Source organism: Auxenochlorella protothecoides, assembly GCF_000733215.1.
Source record: "Auxenochlorella protothecoides strain 0710 unplaced genomic scaffold scaffold108, whole genome shotgun sequence".
Lineage (NCBI taxonomy): Eukaryota > Viridiplantae > Chlorophyta > Trebouxiophyceae > Chlorellales > Chlorellaceae > Auxenochlorella > Auxenochlorella protothecoides.
In genome coordinates, this window is record NW_011934241.1 from 240,868 (window position 1) to 257,464 (window position 16,597).

General features: G+C 62.8%; 7 protein-coding genes across 7 annotated transcripts in view; 5 read left to right on the top strand and 2 right to left on the bottom strand.

Annotated features, from left to right (window-relative positions):
• F751_0550 (PAB-dependent poly(A)-specific ribonuclease subunit 2) overlaps positions 1 to 1,861 on the top strand; it is a gene marked incomplete at both ends in the record, with an annotated part of 10,589 nt that extends 8,728 nt beyond the window's left edge. Inside the window, 5 exons of the mRNA XM_011400117.1 lie at positions 22 to 116; positions 309 to 715; positions 884 to 1,027; positions 1,148 to 1,455; positions 1,700 to 1,861. Of these exons, the coding sequence (XP_011398419.1) occupies positions 22 to 116; positions 309 to 715; positions 884 to 1,027; positions 1,148 to 1,455; positions 1,700 to 1,861 (1,116 nt within the window). The remainder of the gene's footprint in view (positions 1 to 21; positions 117 to 308; positions 716 to 883; positions 1,028 to 1,147; positions 1,456 to 1,699) is intronic.
• Positions 1,862 to 2,217: 356 nt separating this feature from the next.
• Positions 2,218 to 4,504, bottom strand: F751_0551 (Geranylgeranyl diphosphate reductase, chloroplastic; the record flags this gene model as incomplete). Its single annotated transcript, XM_011400118.1, has 5 exons — positions 2,218 to 2,363; positions 2,627 to 3,473; positions 3,707 to 3,874; positions 4,011 to 4,175; positions 4,310 to 4,504. 5 exons carry the CDS (start codon positions 4,502 to 4,504, stop codon positions 2,218 to 2,220), a joined length of 1,521 nt encoding a protein of 506 aa, XP_011398420.1.
• Positions 4,505 to 4,976: 472 nt separating this feature from the next.
• Positions 4,977 to 5,601, bottom strand: F751_0552 (Uncharacterized protein; the record flags this gene model as incomplete). The annotated part of the gene is made up of 2 exons (XM_011400119.1): positions 4,977 to 5,193; positions 5,345 to 5,601. 2 exons carry the CDS (start codon positions 5,599 to 5,601, stop codon positions 4,977 to 4,979), a joined length of 474 nt encoding a protein of 157 aa, XP_011398421.1.
• Positions 5,602 to 6,353: 752 nt separating this feature from the next.
• On the top strand, positions 6,354 to 8,123 carry F751_0553 (Pachytene checkpoint protein 2-like protein; the record flags this gene model as incomplete). The annotated part of the gene is made up of 6 exons (XM_011400120.1): positions 6,354 to 6,455; positions 6,653 to 6,870; positions 7,067 to 7,240; positions 7,401 to 7,525; positions 7,772 to 7,844; positions 7,952 to 8,123. 6 exons carry the CDS (start codon positions 6,354 to 6,356, stop codon positions 8,121 to 8,123), a joined length of 864 nt encoding a protein of 287 aa, XP_011398422.1.
• Positions 8,124 to 11,264: 3,141 nt separating this feature from the next.
• Positions 11,265 to 11,489, top strand: F751_0554 (hypothetical protein; the record flags this gene model as incomplete). The annotated part of the gene is made up of 1 exon (XM_011400121.1): positions 11,265 to 11,489. The coding sequence occupies one exon, from the start codon at positions 11,265 to 11,267 to the stop codon at positions 11,487 to 11,489; it is 225 nt and encodes a 74-aa protein (XP_011398423.1).
• A 123-nt stretch (positions 11,490 to 11,612) lies between these two features.
• On the top strand, positions 11,613 to 14,822 carry F751_0555 (hypothetical protein; the record flags this gene model as incomplete). Its single annotated transcript, XM_011400122.1, has 10 exons — positions 11,613 to 11,750; positions 12,143 to 12,285; positions 12,423 to 12,624; positions 12,788 to 12,883; positions 13,081 to 13,161; positions 13,303 to 13,491; positions 13,642 to 13,955; positions 14,258 to 14,339; positions 14,477 to 14,569; positions 14,679 to 14,822. The coding sequence occupies 10 exons, from the start codon at positions 11,613 to 11,615 to the stop codon at positions 14,820 to 14,822; spliced, it is 1,482 nt and encodes a 493-aa protein (XP_011398424.1).
• A 389-nt stretch (positions 14,823 to 15,211) lies between these two features.
• The window catches only part of F751_0556 (hypothetical protein), a gene marked incomplete at both ends in the record, with an annotated part of 3,518 nt that continues 2,132 nt past the window's right edge, over positions 15,212 to 16,597 (top strand). The window contains 4 exons of the mRNA XM_011400123.1: positions 15,212 to 15,330; positions 15,553 to 15,673; positions 15,825 to 16,127; positions 16,215 to 16,557. Coding sequence (XP_011398425.1) covers positions 15,212 to 15,330; positions 15,553 to 15,673; positions 15,825 to 16,127; positions 16,215 to 16,557 — 886 coding nt within the window. The remainder of the gene's footprint in view (positions 15,331 to 15,552; positions 15,674 to 15,824; positions 16,128 to 16,214; positions 16,558 to 16,597) is intronic.

A 16,597-nucleotide genomic window follows, 5' to 3' on the forward strand; every position in this document is an offset into this window, starting at 1 on the left:
CCGCGCTTCTCGGTGCGGCAGCTGGTGCGGCACATCGACAAGCCCGTGCTCCTCCTCAAGTCCACGCCCCCCTTCAAGACCGCGCTGCCCTCCCCAGGGCCGCACAGCGGGAGGAGGTGTGCAGGGAGTTTGTTGGGGGTGGTATCCTCCCGCGGGTGTGCGGTGCGAGGAGCCTGTGCAGGGGGCCGGCTGACTCCCAGTGTGGGATGACCGACGATTTGGAGCTGAAATGTCCTTGGCCACGCTACGACCACTCCACCTTACCACAATATTCCTCTCACCGCAACCCTCCTCATGTTCGGTTTCAGGTCGCTGCTGGGTGGCATCCCCATTCCCGGCGTGGAAAGGCTGCCATCGCCCCAGGTGCCGCTGCCGGGGGTCTGCGCGCCCGGAAGCCAGGGAGAAGGCACCGCGCCCACCCCGCCGTCGACCCAGCCCACGCCGTCACAGCGCGCGCCCAGTCCGGGACCGCGGCCGAGCCCCTGGTCCGCGGAACGGCCCTGGGACGCCCCGAGGGAGGGCGCCAGATCACGCAGGACTGTGGCCAAGAGAGCGCGGAAGACCACGGGGCGCGTCGTGCGCCAGGAGCCGGCTGCCGGCGCCCAGCCGTGCGCCAGGCGGGCCAGGGGAGCCAAACTTGCGGCTGAGGTGCCGGTGGCAGAGGAGCTAGCTGGACCCAGGGACCCACAGCCGGTCCTCCTGGCGCTGACCTCGGGTGAGGGGTGATGATGGGTGCTGTAATGGAGAATGGACTGAGGATGAGCGTGGTGCTGGGGAGTGGGACCTGAGCCTCTGCAGGGTACATGTGGAAAGCATCCCAGGCAGGAGCTGTGTGATGGCACTGCCTGTGCAGTTCCCATCAACACTCCACACCGTCGTGCAGTCGACAAGGACGTCGCCGAGCTGGCGCGCTCCGCCACGCTGCGCCTGCGTGGCATACGACTGTGTTCCTCCGGCCGGGGGGAGGCGGGCGCGACGCACCTGGTTCTGGGCAGGGAACGCCGCACCATCAAACTCCTGCTGGCACGTGAGTGGTTTCAGGGTGTGCTGCGGGAAGTGGAGGTCTGGCGGATGGAGGGGAGAGCGCTGCTCCCTCCATAGCTCAGTCACGCCCCGGAGGCCCAACCAATCCACCTCCCTCTGCCAGTGGCCAACGGCGCCTGGCTGGTGACCCCCCAGTGGATCACGGCGTCCCTCGACGCCGGCGAGTGGCTACCCGCGCGCCAGTTCCCCGTCGGCGAGCGCTTCCGCGCCGCGGCCGAGCGGTCACGCTCGGCCCGGGAGCACGGCGCCACGCTGCTGGCCGGGCAGAGACTGTACATCCACGCCAGGACCGGGTCCGGCACCGCACGGCCCCGGAAGTCAGATGCGAGCGTGGAGCGGCGCGAAGGCGGCGCCGCCTCCGCCGCAGATCTGGGCTCGCTGCGCAGGCTGGCCGGTGCATTGGGCGCAGAGGTGAGGGGGCCGGAGGGGTGCTATGACCCCGTGGTAGCAGCGCACGTGACTTTTGCCAGGGGGGACGGCGTACTGCATGGAGGAGTACGCGATGACCAAGGCTCTGGGCCGCTGAAATCTGCTGTCGGGAGGTTGTATGTGCATGGCCGCGTGGGAGACCATGCCTGAACACCTTTAGACCCGAAGCCTTGAGGCCTAGACTGGAATTCACTCCTCACATGCCCCATTTCCCTTTGCGACGCAGCTCACTGGCCCGACAGAGTGCAGCCTGTGCATCCTGGCGGGGGACGCCCCCCGCCCCGCCACCCTGCCGCCAGCGGTGCCCTCTGTGACATCCGGCTGGCTGCTGCACGCTGCCGAGCACTACCAGGTGCCCCCTGTTGAGGCTACCTGGCTAGTCGCCTGAGTGCCTACTTTGACGACAGTGGCGGCAGGCGTGGGCCTGGATTTATACAACAATACTTCCGTACCAGTGGTAGCATGCACGCCTGGCATGTGCACACAGGTCAGCAGCACCGAGATGTGCTGGCGCTTTGGAAAATTGCCGAGCACGACCGTCCTGTAGGAAAGAAAATGTAAACCAACAGCCCCGGGGTTGAGAGGGGAGGGTCGCCGCAGCCAGGCTGGGGGGACGTGTGGACCTTGGTCACACCAGGCAGGGGTCCCTCCAGATCTAGAATCAGGTCTGCAGGAGCGGGGGGCCTCATCCAGCTAACAGCGAGGGTTCTATACCAGGGCCCCAAATTGGGTCTCTGGGGCGCCTCACACCGCCGCGGCATTCTCGGAGGCTGTGCGGTTGCCAAAGGACACCGAGGTCCCCTCCCCGGACCTGAGCGCGTTGCCGCGCAGCAGGCTGCCCACGGTCTGGACCAGCAGCTTGACGTCATTCAGGGGCGTGCCGGGCACCACTGCAATACGATGGGGGGGGGGAGGGAGGTGTGAGGGAAGGAGGTGTGAGGGACGGGGTCCAAGGAAGTGAGGGAGAGGGAAAGGGGGGGGGGGGGGTCGTTAAGGATCTGTACGAGCATGGGCACATGCTGACGATTGGCTGTCTGGCGATTGCACTCTGGACCGGCTGCAAATCTGACTCATCAGCAGTCCTTGGCATGCTTCCGCAAACACCCCACCACCATAGCAAACAAACATACGATCCATTCCCACCCACCCTCACCTGTCTTGTAGAGGTAGGAGTCGAAGGTCATCTTCTGGACATAGTCGGACTCGCACATCTCCACAAAGGCCTCGCGCGCGGGGTTGCTGCGGTAGAACACCTTCTGCAGGATGTCCAGCACCTTGTAGGTGGCCCAGTATTGCTTGTCCCACTTGTCCAGGTAGACGCGGAGGTCGGCCTCCCCAACCATGCGCTGCCCACGCGCCGAGGCCTGCACGATGGCCTCGGCGGCCATGCGCCCCGACTTGGCCGCAAAGTAGATGCCCTCCCCCGAGCACTTGGTCACGTACCCCGCCGCGTCGCCGACGAGCGCCACGCGCCCCTTCACGCGCCGCGGGCGCGGGTGCTCGGGGATGGGGTGCGCCTCCACGCGGATGATGGTCCCGCCCTCGGTCTTCACGCGGGACCGGTCGCGCGTGGCCTGCTGGTACTGCTTGATGGCCGTCTTGTTCACGACGGTGCCGGTGCCCACCGCCACGTGGTCATACTTGGGGAACACCCAGCCGTAGAAGTCGGGGGAGACATCGTCGCCCACGTACATCTCGGCCAGGTCCTTGTAGTACTCCATCTTGTCCTCGGGAATGCGGATGCGCTCCTGGAAGGCGATGGCAAAGTCGTAGTCCCCGGCCCCGATCTCCTTGGCCACGCGCGAGTTGGCGCCGTCCGCGCCGATGACGGCGTCCACCTCCAGCGTGGAGGGCTTGCCCACCCTGGACACGCCATCGTACTTGTTGTAGTGCAGGGTGAAGGGGCCGTCGCCGGGCGCCTGGTCCATGCGCATGAACAAGCCGTTGATCACGTTGGCGCCCAGGTCCTGGGCGCGGTTGCGCAGGTAGTCGTCCAGCACCTTGGGAGAGAGAGGGCGAGGGGGGTGGCAGGGTGTTGAGGCGAATTTGAGGCAAGGTGGAGCAAGGTTTGGCCCTTTGCTGCCGTACTTCCTTCCAGATCAAGCTAATCACAGTGGCAGGGGAGATGATAGTGCTTTACTACGCAGGTGTGTGAGGACAGGGTGGGGCCAGACTCTTCCATGTCTGGAAGGACACAACCAACCAGGGATGATTCTGCCCAAACCCGCCTCACCTCGCGCCGGCACATGCCGATCCACTCCTTGTCGTTCAGGGTCTTGCCCACATCCACCTCACGGTTGGAGGGGGAGATCATCTTCATCTTGGTCACCCGGCGATCGATGATCTCAGGCGGCAGGCTGAACTCGTCGACCATGCAGATGGGGATGGCGCCACCGCATGGCTGCATGGTGAGGAGGGTAGAGGGGGGACGGATCATGTACGTATCGTGCAGAACAGTTGCACAAACACATAAGAAAGAGGAATAGTTACCCTTTATTGAAGTCACATTCCGTCCAATAAATCCTGTCACATTCAACCATAGAAATGCTTGCCTTGCAGTTGTCCATCTTCCGCTCGATGAGGTAAGTCTCCACCCCACCCTTAGCCAGAGTCTCGGCGGTGCAGGCTCCCGCGGGTCCACCACCGATGACAGCGACGCGGAGGGGGCGATCCAGCTTGGCACCATCCCTCACCGCCATAACCTTTCAATACAGCAAGGGGAATGAGGGTGTGGCGTGAGAAACTGCCGGAGCTGGCGCGCCATATCCATGAAGATACCGTCGACCGAAACCCTGATTCGATCTGCGCCCAAGGCACAGTGGCATGCCTCCCGCACCTGCATGGCCCGTCGACCGGCCACAGGCGATCGCATGGGGCGACCCCTGAGCCCGGCGCCAGCACGCATGGAGTGGCTTGCGGACAGGGCCGGGGCACCCACGGTGCAGTGGGAGGAGGTCACCACCGCCCCAAATGCAGATCGGGGGGCATGCGTGGCAGCAGCGGCAACAGAAAGACCTTGAAGGGCTGCCATTGTGTGCTGCGACCAGAATAGGGACCGACGGAAAGGCGGTGGGAAGAGGGCGATGGACTTGTGTATAATAGGATAACATGCACAAATTCTAGCCGGGGTCAAGAGCGAATCTTTCTAATCCGATCGCGCCTTGTTCAAATCGGGCGCCTAAGCCATACTATCTCACACGCAATGTGAATTTTATCGAGAGCATGTCAAACTGACCATGCTTCTCAGAGGCACTTCCCATGTTTCACTATCCATATACTAAGGTGGTGTGGCATAAAAGGCTTCCTTGCAGTTGCCTGGCAAGCTTGAGATAGACAACCACAATAGGCAGGTGCAGCACTCGCACTGTACCGCAGCTCGATCACAGCCTCTTGACCTATCCGTCTACCAGTGTCTAACAGTACAGATCCCTTGGAATAGAAAAGACAAGGTCGGGTCGTATTCTCTTATTGTCATGCAAGCCAGAGGAAAAAGGAGTGGCCCCTCAGTACTTGTTTATGCCGAGGATGCGCACGCGGTGCATGCTGGCCAGCTTGGCGATCACCAGCACGATCACGACGATGAGGTTGACGCCGAGGGGTTGCCGTCTGTAGTCTGTGCCATTGGAGGCCAGGAGGAAGAGGACCACGGGCACCGCCGTCAGAAACTTCCGGGCCGGTGTGAACTGCTGCCCGTCGTCGATCTGCTCCCAGAAGGTTTGGCTGCAAGAGAGAAGACAAGAGGGATGGGTCATGGCCTCAGCAGCCACCACATGCACTCTGGAGGCGTTGTACATAGTCTGGGAGCTCCCTGGTGTGTCATGCTGAGTGCTGGTCTACCCCGTCGCATCGCCAGGCCCCCTACTGCCCTCACCTGTCATACACGCCCTGGTCGTTCGCGATGGGGGATCCCTTCACCCAGTGGAATATGATGTAGGTGAGGACGCCGTGCGCGATGTGGACGTACGTCCATGCGATGCCAGGGTCGGTGAAGCTGGAGACCAAGAGCCAGGACAGGAGGAGGAGGGCGACGTAGTATACCCACGCAGCCGGCGAGTCCAGCCAGTTTGTGTTCTTGTTGGCCTCAGACGCCTTTATTCCCAGCCCCGCCTGACTGCGAGGGGACTCCATGGGTGCTGCGCACCAGAGGGAAGGGACTGTAGATGCCGAGAGCGCACCACTTCCAGCCGTGTGCACACTCCAATATACAATGTCGCGCTCAGGAACCGCAGAGAAGTAGTGTGATACTCCAGATCCCACCGAGTTGCCTGTCCTGTGATCAGTTGGTCCGTCCCGATGCATGGCGAAGGCTCCCAGGAACCACCTTCTCCGGGATCGCGCTTCCGATCGTTCCCGCGCCGATGAACATTTCAAGCATGGCTGCAAGCAGGCTGTCGCGAGATCTATTAAATGTTAATGAGACACTATGCACCCAACATCTCATGTAACTTCGACTATTCAGGGGTAAACGGTTTCAGTATCGTCTTTCATGACTGTCCCCGACACCACCGGGCCAGGGGAGCCTGCATGCTCACGAGTGGTGATCCATGTCGAGTGCGCCCTGCGTGCCGACAGCTGCGCGACCCTGGAGGAGACGAGGCACCACCTCATGCAATTCCTGGGGTCTCTCAGCAAAGTTACATACGTCGAGGGTCCCTTGACCGTGGACCCACAGATGGCACCGTTCCTGGCAGAGCATGCAGCCAGGGTTTGCATAGTGGACTTGGAGGATCGCCCAGACCTGGCGGGTCGACCCATGCTCTCATGGGACGTGGAATGGGAGGTACATGGTGGACACATGGGGCTGATCTCGAGGGATTCTGAACATGAGGAAGGGCTTGCGTGGTCATGACCTCGGGCCCTGACCAGTGGATGCACTTTCCATGCAGGTGGCTTGCTTTGCGCTGGATAGACAGGGGGCCGCCAGCGACGATGAAGGGGAGGAGGGCTGCCCCAGCCATAGAGAATGGATCCTGCCAAATGAGGTGGGCCCGCATGGTGCAGCTGCTTCCATCTCCCAGCCATGTAGCCTGATGGCAAACCAGGCGGCAGCCGCCCTGTGGCCCCCCGCACACCAACCACTCATGTGTCCTGATCCCTGCCGCGGATCCCAGATGCGAACTCAAATGCCCAGCTTGTCCCCACCTCAACCTCATGCCTGGCTGCCCACCCACATGTGCAGGAGTTTGAGGGGCAGTGGGAGACGCTGTACTACGAGACGTGCATCAAGCAGCGCCTGCTGCGCTATGCCACCTCAGCACTGCGCTTTTCCATGCAGGGGGTGGACCCCGGCCTCATCAGCTGGAACAGGGTGGTCCTCCTGCACGGTCCGCCGGGCACGGGCAAGACCTCGCTCTGCAAGGCCCTGGCCCAGAAGCTGTCCATTCGCCTCATGCCGCAGTGAGGCCGGGGTGGACCGGGTTCGGCCGGAGGGAGCGATCCATCGATGCGTGCGATGGGCCAAGGATCAGTGTGATAGCAGCCCCCTGTGCGCACAGGGTGGAAACCTGCCAGCGGGCCCCCCAGGCTGCACCCATGGTCTCCCTGCGTGCAGCCAGCTCATGACCCAGCCTTATGCACCCCCCCGGTCCTTCAGGTTCTCCCAGGGCATCCTGATCGAGGTAAACGCCCATTCCCTCTTCTCCAAGTGGTTCAGCGAGTCCGGCAAGCTCATCGGCCGCCTGTTTGCCAAGATCCAGGAGGTGGTGGAGGATGCCTCCAGCCTGGTGTTTGTCCTCATCGATGAGGTGGAGAGCCTGACTGCGGCCAGGTTGGCATGGGTCGTGGGTGAGGGGGGTGGGGGTGGCCGGGTGACATCGCTGTAACAATCTGGGACAAGGGTGGAAGCATTGCTGCTTGGACGCACTCTGTGGTGTATGCCGTCGCATGTGTCCCCCTGACACAACCACTCCCTGCCACCCTGACTGCAGGAAGTCTGCAGTGGGAGGGTCCGAACCCACAGATGCCATCCGGGCGGTCAATGCCATACTGACTCAGCTGGATGCCCTGAAGCGCCACCCCAATGTCATGGTCCTCACCACCAGCAACATCACTGGTGGGTCAGCAGTCTGGAGGGTGCATGCACGGAGTGAAGCATCAGTGATGTTGGTGACCAGTGGCAGGGAAACTGGGCCGCGGCAATATCCGACTGCTCCAGGATGTCCCCAATGCTGGAAAGGGCCAGGGAAGGGCAAGCAGGGCTCACCTACAAGTTCATGGCAAGGGCATGCCTGAGGTGCATCCCACCCCCCACACCACGATCATCTCTTCCCCATGCACTCATGCCGCGCATTCCCTGCAGAGGCAATTGATGTGGCATTCGTGGACAGAGCTGACATAAGGGCATACATTGGCCCACCAAATTTGGAGGCTCGGTGAGGGCAAGGCTGCATTGAAGACTGTGTGATGGGTGGGTTTCTAGGGCAGTTCAGGTGCAGCATCACGCACAGAATAGCAATTTCTGAGTGTCCACTGGCCACAGGTACGCCATCCTCGCCTCCTGTCTGTCGGAGCTTGATCGGGCCGGGATTGTGCGGGACATGGGCAGCATCCCAGGCTTCTCCCATGCACTCCGGCTGGGGACCGTCATGGACGAAGGCGGGGCGGAGGGCCTCGCAGATCATGTGGCCAGGTGCTTGGGCCCCATCAGTTGATTTATTGGGAACTTGTGCCCATGTCTGTCGTTCAGAGGACCAGCATGGGTATTGCTGTGCTTGGGCCTGTGTCTGAGCCTGTTGAGTCTCCGGACCCCCCCATAGATCTCTGCTGGACACCGCCCGCTTGGCGGAGGGACTGAGTGGGCGCAGCCTGAGGAAGCTGCCATTCCTGGCGCATGCCAGCCAGGCATGGGACCAGAGGGGTCCCTGCCCTGCTGCAGCATTCATGCGCGCCCTTCAACAGGCCCTGGACAGCGAAGGGGTTGACCGTGCCAGGATGCTGGCAAGCTGACGATGGGAAGGGGGTGTCTATGCAGTGATGACCATGGGCCCAGCAGCGAATGTTGTTCGGTCCCTGGCATGTCACACCATGCTGCTTGCAGAGTGTATCGCGAGGTTCCTTCCGCAGGGACCTTGATTACACCGGAGGCCCGTTCCGTCTCAGTGCCCCTGCTTTACGCAGGCACACGCATGCCACCACCTCGACCTGCTGGTACAAACCACGTTTTGCTGATGGACACCCATTACAAACACACACCGCGCTCTCCTTGCTGACAACTTGCAGAGACGTGCATGGCATGATACTTCTAGGTAGCCTGAACAAGCACCAAGTAGGCAGAGCTCCGGGGAGCAACAGTCAGGCTGGCTGACCCTGAGCGCGTCCCTCGGGTCAAGCGCCAGACAAGCAAACAGGGGGGCGCTGGCGGCAGGCAGCACATCGCCCTCGCGCCCTTCTGCCCCATTCTCTCACCATTTGTCGTCCCAGTCGGCGGGGGGCTTTGCTTTCGAGCTAGGGCCGCCGCTCCTAGTAGCCGGCACGTCCTGCCAGTCCCGGTCGCTGGTCTCCCAATTCACCGGGGTTGTCTGGACCCCGGCCTTGACCTCCGTGTACCTCGGGCCCAGCTCCACAGAGGCCAGGTGCGCCGGCTGGAGCGCACGCCGCCTACTCCAGAACACCACGACGGCTCCCAGTGCCAGCGCCACCAAAGCCACAACAATCACACTGAAGGGGGGGAAGGGTTTTTAGCGTCTGGAAAGGGCGAGGGAGGGGCTGGGGAGCGTGACAGAGGAATGCACCACACAGAAGCTGCATCAGCACATACTTGGCTGGCACGACCAGGACCGCCCCTACCCAGCACCTGGAATAGGGAAGGAATGGGGCGAGGAGGCCTCCGTCTCCCACCGTCTTGAGTGGAGTCCTGCGCGGGCCGGGTTTCAAAACAGCGTCGTGAGGGCGTTCAGCTCCTGATGCATGGCAACCCCGCAAGCAGACTGGAGCAGGAGCGATGCCATGGCCCTCCATGTACCAGAAGCCCTGTGTTGATTGCTCTACCTGCAATCCCTCACCTAGCCTGCAAGTCATCTTCTAGAATGCTTTCCATGTCAGTCTCCTCCTCCTCCGCTGAATGGTCATCCCACAGCGTGTCAGCGATCTCGGCTTGGCCCACTGGGGGGGGGTGGGGGGGGGACTTCCCCGGAGGCTTGAGCTGTGTCGTGTTCCGGGGGTTTGGTATCCGGCGGTTGGGGTCGGCTGGACGCGGCAGCAGTGGGGACGGTGGCTGAGCAGTCACCATGACAGAGCTCGCGTTATGAGGGAGCAGCTCGGCCGTGGGTGCATACGACCCAGTCGGTGTAGAGAAGCCAGGGAATGTGCCCCTTGCATTGACATCCTCGCCAGCTTCTAGAGCGTGTGAGGTAAGGTGCGGAGCTCTCATTATGCCATACACAACAGGGCATAGAGGAGTGGACTTGCATTTTTGGTCAGCATCTACTCTGCACTGACAGCCCTCCCACCTTGTGCTGGTCCCGCTGCTGGTGCCTCTTGGGGTTGCAAACCATCCGACCGCATCCTGGGTTCACCAGTCTCGACGGATGGAGCTTTAAGCAGGTCCACCTCCGTCAGCACTTCTGGTGTCGGTGCGGTAGCTCTCACCCCAAGGTCATTGATCACCCGCTCCACCCTGGTCGCTGCTGCGAGAGGTGGTTGGGTGCTGCAGGAGTGCACATTGGCAAATATACCGCCACTATAAGGAAATCAAACCAGGAGGACGCATAATCTGAACCCACAAACCTGGAGGATCTGCAAGTAGTTGCCGGGAATGGGCTGAAGACACGAAGAGGGTTACGCTGAGAAGCAGAATTGCCTCGAGCTTCATGTCGCGGCCCTCCACGAAATCAGGGATCTAACGGAGTTGCATTGAAACTGAGATCGCGGTCGTGCCACTGAATGTCCCACTTGGGGGAGCGAGTGCAACTGATTTAACAAGCCTGGACGCTCATGACGCGCTCAGTGGCGCGGCAAGACATCCTACACCTAGAAGCACACATTACAGATGACCTTCAGAAAATGCCAGGAGCCACCTAAAGGCGCCATAGCCGAGCTCTCATGTTCTCTTTGGAAAGGTCTGAATAAGTTACAATCCCCAGCGCAGTGCGCCGAATTGCCCTGCGCTCCCGTACTGAGCCCCTGCCAGAGCGGGCCAATGCCCATCAAGAGGGGCCGGTACATTTCACGCACAAAGCCCTCGCAGAGCATGCCCATTCCGACAATGAACTCTACCGGGACCCCTCTGACCCTGGCCGCTGTTATCGTAGTGGGTGCGTCCATCGCTACTGGCATCCTCGTCAGGCGACGGAGATCATCTGCAACCCACGACTCGAAGCCCACAGCGACGTGAGCGATTGCCCGCGTTCTTTAATTTTGACAGAAATATGTATTATCGACTTACACAAGTTGCAGCAATTTTCATCAGACCCCAAACACATCCCGAGTCTAGCACTGATCTTCCCTCCTCATGCACAGGGGCCGGGAGGTGGTGGAAGGCAACAGCAAGCCACGTCCCCAGGATAACGGAGTGCCTCGCCACCAGAAGGACTTGCCAGCTCCTTCACAACCAGAGAAGGAGTCCGAAGTGTACGCTGAGCCACAGAGGGTGTTCCCACCCTCACCTGATGGCCCCGCTGAGGCACTTTCAGGTGCAGCTGGAACTGCCGCGGCCAATACCCTTGCCGAGCTCAGGGCTCCTGACCAACTGGAAAATGGTCCTGTGCAGCCTCTGATTCCCGCTTCGGAGTCGGAATTTTCTCTGGAAGGAACTGCTGCACCAAAGGCCCCAGACCTGGAGCCATCAGCTCTCAATGAGCCCGCGTCAGCACCGCCGCCGTCCCATGCCAGCAGCGATCCTGAGGTGCGCCAGCCAGACTCGGAGGGCTCGGTCCCGGCTGCCAATCCCGGCTCCTGTACCCCTCGGGATTGTGCGTCTGCACCCCCTCTGGCACCCCCGACTCCGGCAGCGCACCATTCGCCCCCTCTCGGGGTTGCCAGCCCCAGCAAGAATGAGGACGGGGTGCTGCAGCCCTTAGCAAAGGACGGGGAAGGTCTCGATGCTGTAAGGAAGCTGGTCATTAGGCCCGATGCTCGCCACCCTGCCAATCCAGAGGCCGGACTCCTGGTCCCGGCCGATGAGACTGTAGCGGCTGACGAGAATGGAGCAAGGAATGAGGCTGTGGTGGCTGATGAAGGCGGAGTGGCTGAGGAGAGCCTGGCTGCATGTGAGGATGGCGAGGGTGTTGAGCATCTGGCTGCAGATGAGAGTGGGGCTGGCGGCGAGTCTAGAGCTGCTGGTGGGAGGCAGGGCGGGAGCAAAGACGCGGCAGCTGAGGAATCCAAAGCTGCAAACGGAGTTGAAGCCCATGGGGCCACAGAGATATCCAGCGACGCGGGCGTTGAGTCGGCCAACCCAGTCCAGGAGGCACTGCTGCTGCCAGCGGCAGAGCAAGACGACATCTTGACGAGCAAGGAGGGCATTGCTTTAGGCAGAGAGCTCGACGTTCCCACTGGCATTGTGCCCCCGTCTGATCGTAAGCAAGTATCCAACCCCCAGGTGACGATCACTGTGCATGGTGGGGATGGGAATGCTTGTAAACATCCATGCAGCTCAGGCTCCTCCGTGAGAAGACCTTGCCACCACCCGATCCGCTCACACCAGGATGCATCCCCTCCCTGCGCACATCAGGCGGCCTTTGAGGCTGCTCTGGACGTTGAGATCCCAGACTTGAAGCTGGAGGATATTCCGGCGCCTGGAGTCCCTGCCACTGCTGCCGAGAAGCGAGTCGAGCAGGCCAACACTCTGGCAGACAAGCTCCTGGATGACCCCCAGTGCGTGCCGTGGACAGGGAGTGGTGCCGAGCCTGCGTGTCTCCCTGGCTGCTCCCTCGCATCATTGAAATCTTTGCATGGATGCCCAGGACCCCCTCCTCAGCCTTGCCATCCTCCTGCTCATCTCCCCACGACAGAAAACCGCTGCATGTCGCCATCAAGGCCCAACAGGTGGCGCTGCGGCTGGCCCTGGCGGGCGGAGTGCGGCCCGAGGTACTTTCTTCCGCGGCCATGCTGCTCGCCAACATGCTCCTGCATGGCCGACGCTGGGGCGAGGCTAAGGAGGCCACCGCCATCGCCTATGCTGCTGCTGGCAGGGCCGAGCGTCCCGCCGCCAAAGTGAGGCGGGGGAGATCTGGCACTTGGGCGGGCAGGAGTGGGAGCTGGGATGGTGACCATGGCAAGGAGTGGAATGAGGAGGGGGGACGGGTGTTCCCTGCTGCATGTGTAAGCATGCATCCTCCTTCATGTGATCCAACCTTCTCCCGCCCCGCCATGCCAGAGCCAAGCGATGACCCTCTTTGGGCTGGCCTGGAGCTCCGAGGACAGGCTGGAGGAGGCCGCAGCGGCGTACGTGGCTGCCATTGGGCTCGCTGAGGTGAGTGAAGGGTGCACTGGACCGAGTATATTTCAAGGGGTGGATGAAATTAGAGGCGACAGGACGCACGAGAACTCCACAGAGAACAGGCCAAGAATGGGGTCAGGGTATGGCAAGTTGTGATAGCATGCCTGCCCCTGGCAGCAGTCCTAGGATCCAGCGCCCCAGCACTCCACCATGCCTCATATTTCCCGCAGGAGTCGATGGATGTGCTGAACCCATCCCTGCACCGTGCCAGGCGCGACCTGTCGCAGATCCTCCTGAAGATGGGGAGGCAGGTGGGCAGGGCCAAGTGTCGGGCAAACCGTGCAGTTGCCAGAGCCTGCCATGGTGTGGCTGCTCGATGCTGACTGCCACAATGCCAGATTCTCTGTGCTTGGCTAGAGTATTTTCCCTACTTTCCTTGCCGTCTTCCTCAGGACGAGGCCGTGGCGCTCCTGGTCACCTCTGCGCGCCAGCTCTGCGGTCTAGCGGCCGACACCGAGGCACGGACCCTGGCGGCCGGCGTGACGAGGGCCGCCCTGGCGGCCGCGGTGGCGGGCGAGGACGGCTCTGCCGGCAAGACCCGGCCGGCGCAGCAGGACCAGCTGGAGGTGAGGGCGGGTGTGGTGAGCTTTGATCGTGCTGGCCTTGGTGGGAGGCCACACCCCGTCGATTCCTGCAGCCACCGGGGTCTCCAGGCCAGCCATTGCAAGCGTCAATCCAACCCCTAGTCAATTTGCCGCGACCCTCAGCCCACCACCCTCCGAATCCTGCAGCTGGTGCACAGTGCGCGGCGGTCGGCCATCAGGAGCCTGTGGGAGGCTGCGGACCTGCTGGCCCCACCCGAGGTCCCCGCCGGCGCGGCTGAGCAGGCCGAGCAGCTACTGCAGGAAGCCATCCAGGTGGCGGGCGAGGGCTACGGCCGGCAGAGCATGGTGTTCGTGCAGTGCCTGGATGCGCTGGCGCGCTTCTCGCGGCGGCAGTCGCGGCTTGAGGAGGCCCTGCTGCTCTACCGCCACCAGCTGGCGATCCTGGACGGGTTCAGGGCCTACGAGCTGCCCATGGTCCAGCACCGGGTGCTCTTGCTCAGGTGCGTGGGAGGCGGCTGTGGTTGTGTGTTTTGTGTGTGGGGAGTGTGGGCAGCCTGCAGGGAGGCGACCAAGGGGATGGATTGGGGAGGCATGGTGGGTGGAGGCGTGCTTGAGGGCGGGCGGCGTGTCACAGCAAAAGTGAAGGTGACTTCATAGGCACGCAGGCCTGGGAAACTGGCTCATGCCCTGGGCACCGCAAAGAGCTTTCATCTGGACATCACAAGCCTCGGCTCGCTGCCTGTCTAGCCCCATCTGAGCTCGTCTCCTGGCACTACCCCGCCCCATTGCCGTCCGTGCACAGGGCGTCCGCCGAAGCGCTGGACCAGCTGGGGGAGACCGGCACGGCCGTGGACTACGCCAACCAGGCCCTCCTCCAGGCGCAGGTGGGTGGAAATCAGAAAATGGGACGATGCAGAGGCACAGCGTACGATCGACCAGAGGGGGTGCCGTGCCATGTGGCAGTCTGATTGTGCCAGGCGCGAGGCCCATCTCAGCATCGTCCCACCCCTCCAAAATGCAGGCCTTGGTGAAGGTGGGCAGCGAGCCTCATCAGCGCGCTGCAGCGGCGGCCCTGGAGCCCCTCTTCACACTCGTTGCAGAGTTGAAGGAGAAGGTCTGTCATGGGGCTGTACGGTGGAATAGGATATTTCTCATCACAATTGCCCCACGTGCACCGAGCTCATGCCTGGCCAAACGCGTTTCCAATCCGACCCGCATGGCAGACGGGGGACAAGGAGGGCGCCAAGAAGGCGCGTCGGAGCATGCTGCAAGCCCGCTTGGAGAAGAAGCTGCCGACGTTCACTTCGCCGGGAAAGAAGGGGCGCAAGGCGACTCGTCAGAACAAGCTCAAGGTTCAGACATCATGATGGATACAGCCATGACCGTTCCATGCATAGGGATCATGCTGGGTGTTCCAATTGGGAGTGCGTGCTTGGAAGGCGGTGCCCAGTTCCTGCCCAGTCGTGTAAAGAGGCAGTTGGTGAGCCATCATCGCGGAGCTCGGTACCGTGGTACCATCCGAGCTGAGATGCCTCAAACTTCAGATGCCTCTGTTAACTCCGTCTGTGGGATCACTAGTGCACGGACCCTTGAAGCACAACTCTTCTCAGCAAGTACGCAGGCTGACCGGGGCTCGTCTTTCCCAATGATGGAGGTGGAGCCGCAGATCCCACCCACTTCGGGGGAGCTCGAGGTGGTCTCGGAGCCCCAGGATCTGTCTAGAACAAAGTTGCCGGATGCAGTGGACGTGTCCGAAATGGACACGGATGCATTGGAAGAGTCTGAGGGTGCGACAGGCAGCACTACCAATTCCCTCGGGGGTACGCGCCACGCAGACGCCCTGGCCGTCCACGCCGTGGAGCGGGGACCGCGCCGGTGAGTTTTCGTGGCAGTAGCCTCACTTGAGGCCCCTGATCGGGGGAGCGCGTGCTGCTACCCACTGCGTCGGAGCCGACCGCTCCGCGCCATGCCCCAGCGCGCGCCGTTGCCTGCCACTCCATTTCGACGTGCTTGCCTCCTCCCTGCCGCCCACCGGGGGCGCCATGGATGCCCATGCGGACCCCGCCCATGCACCTGCTCTACTCCTCACACACACAGGCTGTGGCTCGTGAGGGTGCCCAAGCCCCCAGAGGTCACCGCCCTGGCTGCCCTCGAGCAGGAGCTGGCTGCCTACACGCAGCAAGTCAAGCTCCTGAATGAAAGCGCCTCGGTGAAGAAGGTGGGCGCTGAGCGTCGGTCTGCATGCTTGTTGGGCACAGGACCACTTCCCTGGGAGGGGTCCGTACCAGGCTGTCACGCTGCGCCGTGTGATGCGCCGCCAGCCCACACACGTGCAAGGAAGACCCTCCCCCCCCCCCCTCTTCTGCCAGGTTGCACGGGATGACGCGCGTAAGGACACGCAGGCGGCGCGCGAGGCGTACCGGCTGTGCCGCGACGCGTACAATGCGTGCATGGAGGTGGTGACGCCCCTGCGCGAGGCGGCGCGCGGCTCTGCTGGCGCCGGCCCCCGCCGCCTTCGCGAGTCGTACCCCGAGCTGGAGGTGTGGAGCGTGGCGGAGCTGGACGAGCGGCTGGCGGGGATGGAGTACCGCCTGCAGCACGAGTCGGTCCCGCTGGCGGAGGAGAAGCGGCTGGTGGCGGGGCTGAAGCGCCTGGCGGGCCAGCGCGCGCGCGTGGCCGAGTATGAGGCCGCCGCCGGCGCGGCGCGCGACCCGGCACTGCTGGCCGACGCCGCGCGCGCGCGCGCCGCGTTGGCGGAGGCGGAGGAGGAGGCGCGCGCGCTACGCGAGGAGCGCGCCGCGCAGAAGGAGGTGCTGGACGGCTTCTGGGAGGCGGAGCGCGCCGTGGACGCGGAGGTGGAGGCCATCCTGGCCGAGCGCAGGCGCCTGAAGGAGCTGCAGGACGAGGCGTACGCGCGCGTGTCGGAGGTGCGTCGCGCGCACCGCGAGCGCAAGGACGCCTACTACTCCAGCCGGCGGCACAGCACGGGCGTGCGCGCGCTGCTGCGCGAGCCAGGCGGGGTCGAGAAGGCGAGGGCCATGTGCGGGGAGCAGGTGGACCGCCAGCTGGCCGTCCTGCGCGACAACGACGACTACAGAGCAGGTGCGTGGGGAGTGTGTGTGTGTGGAGGGGTGGGGAGGGG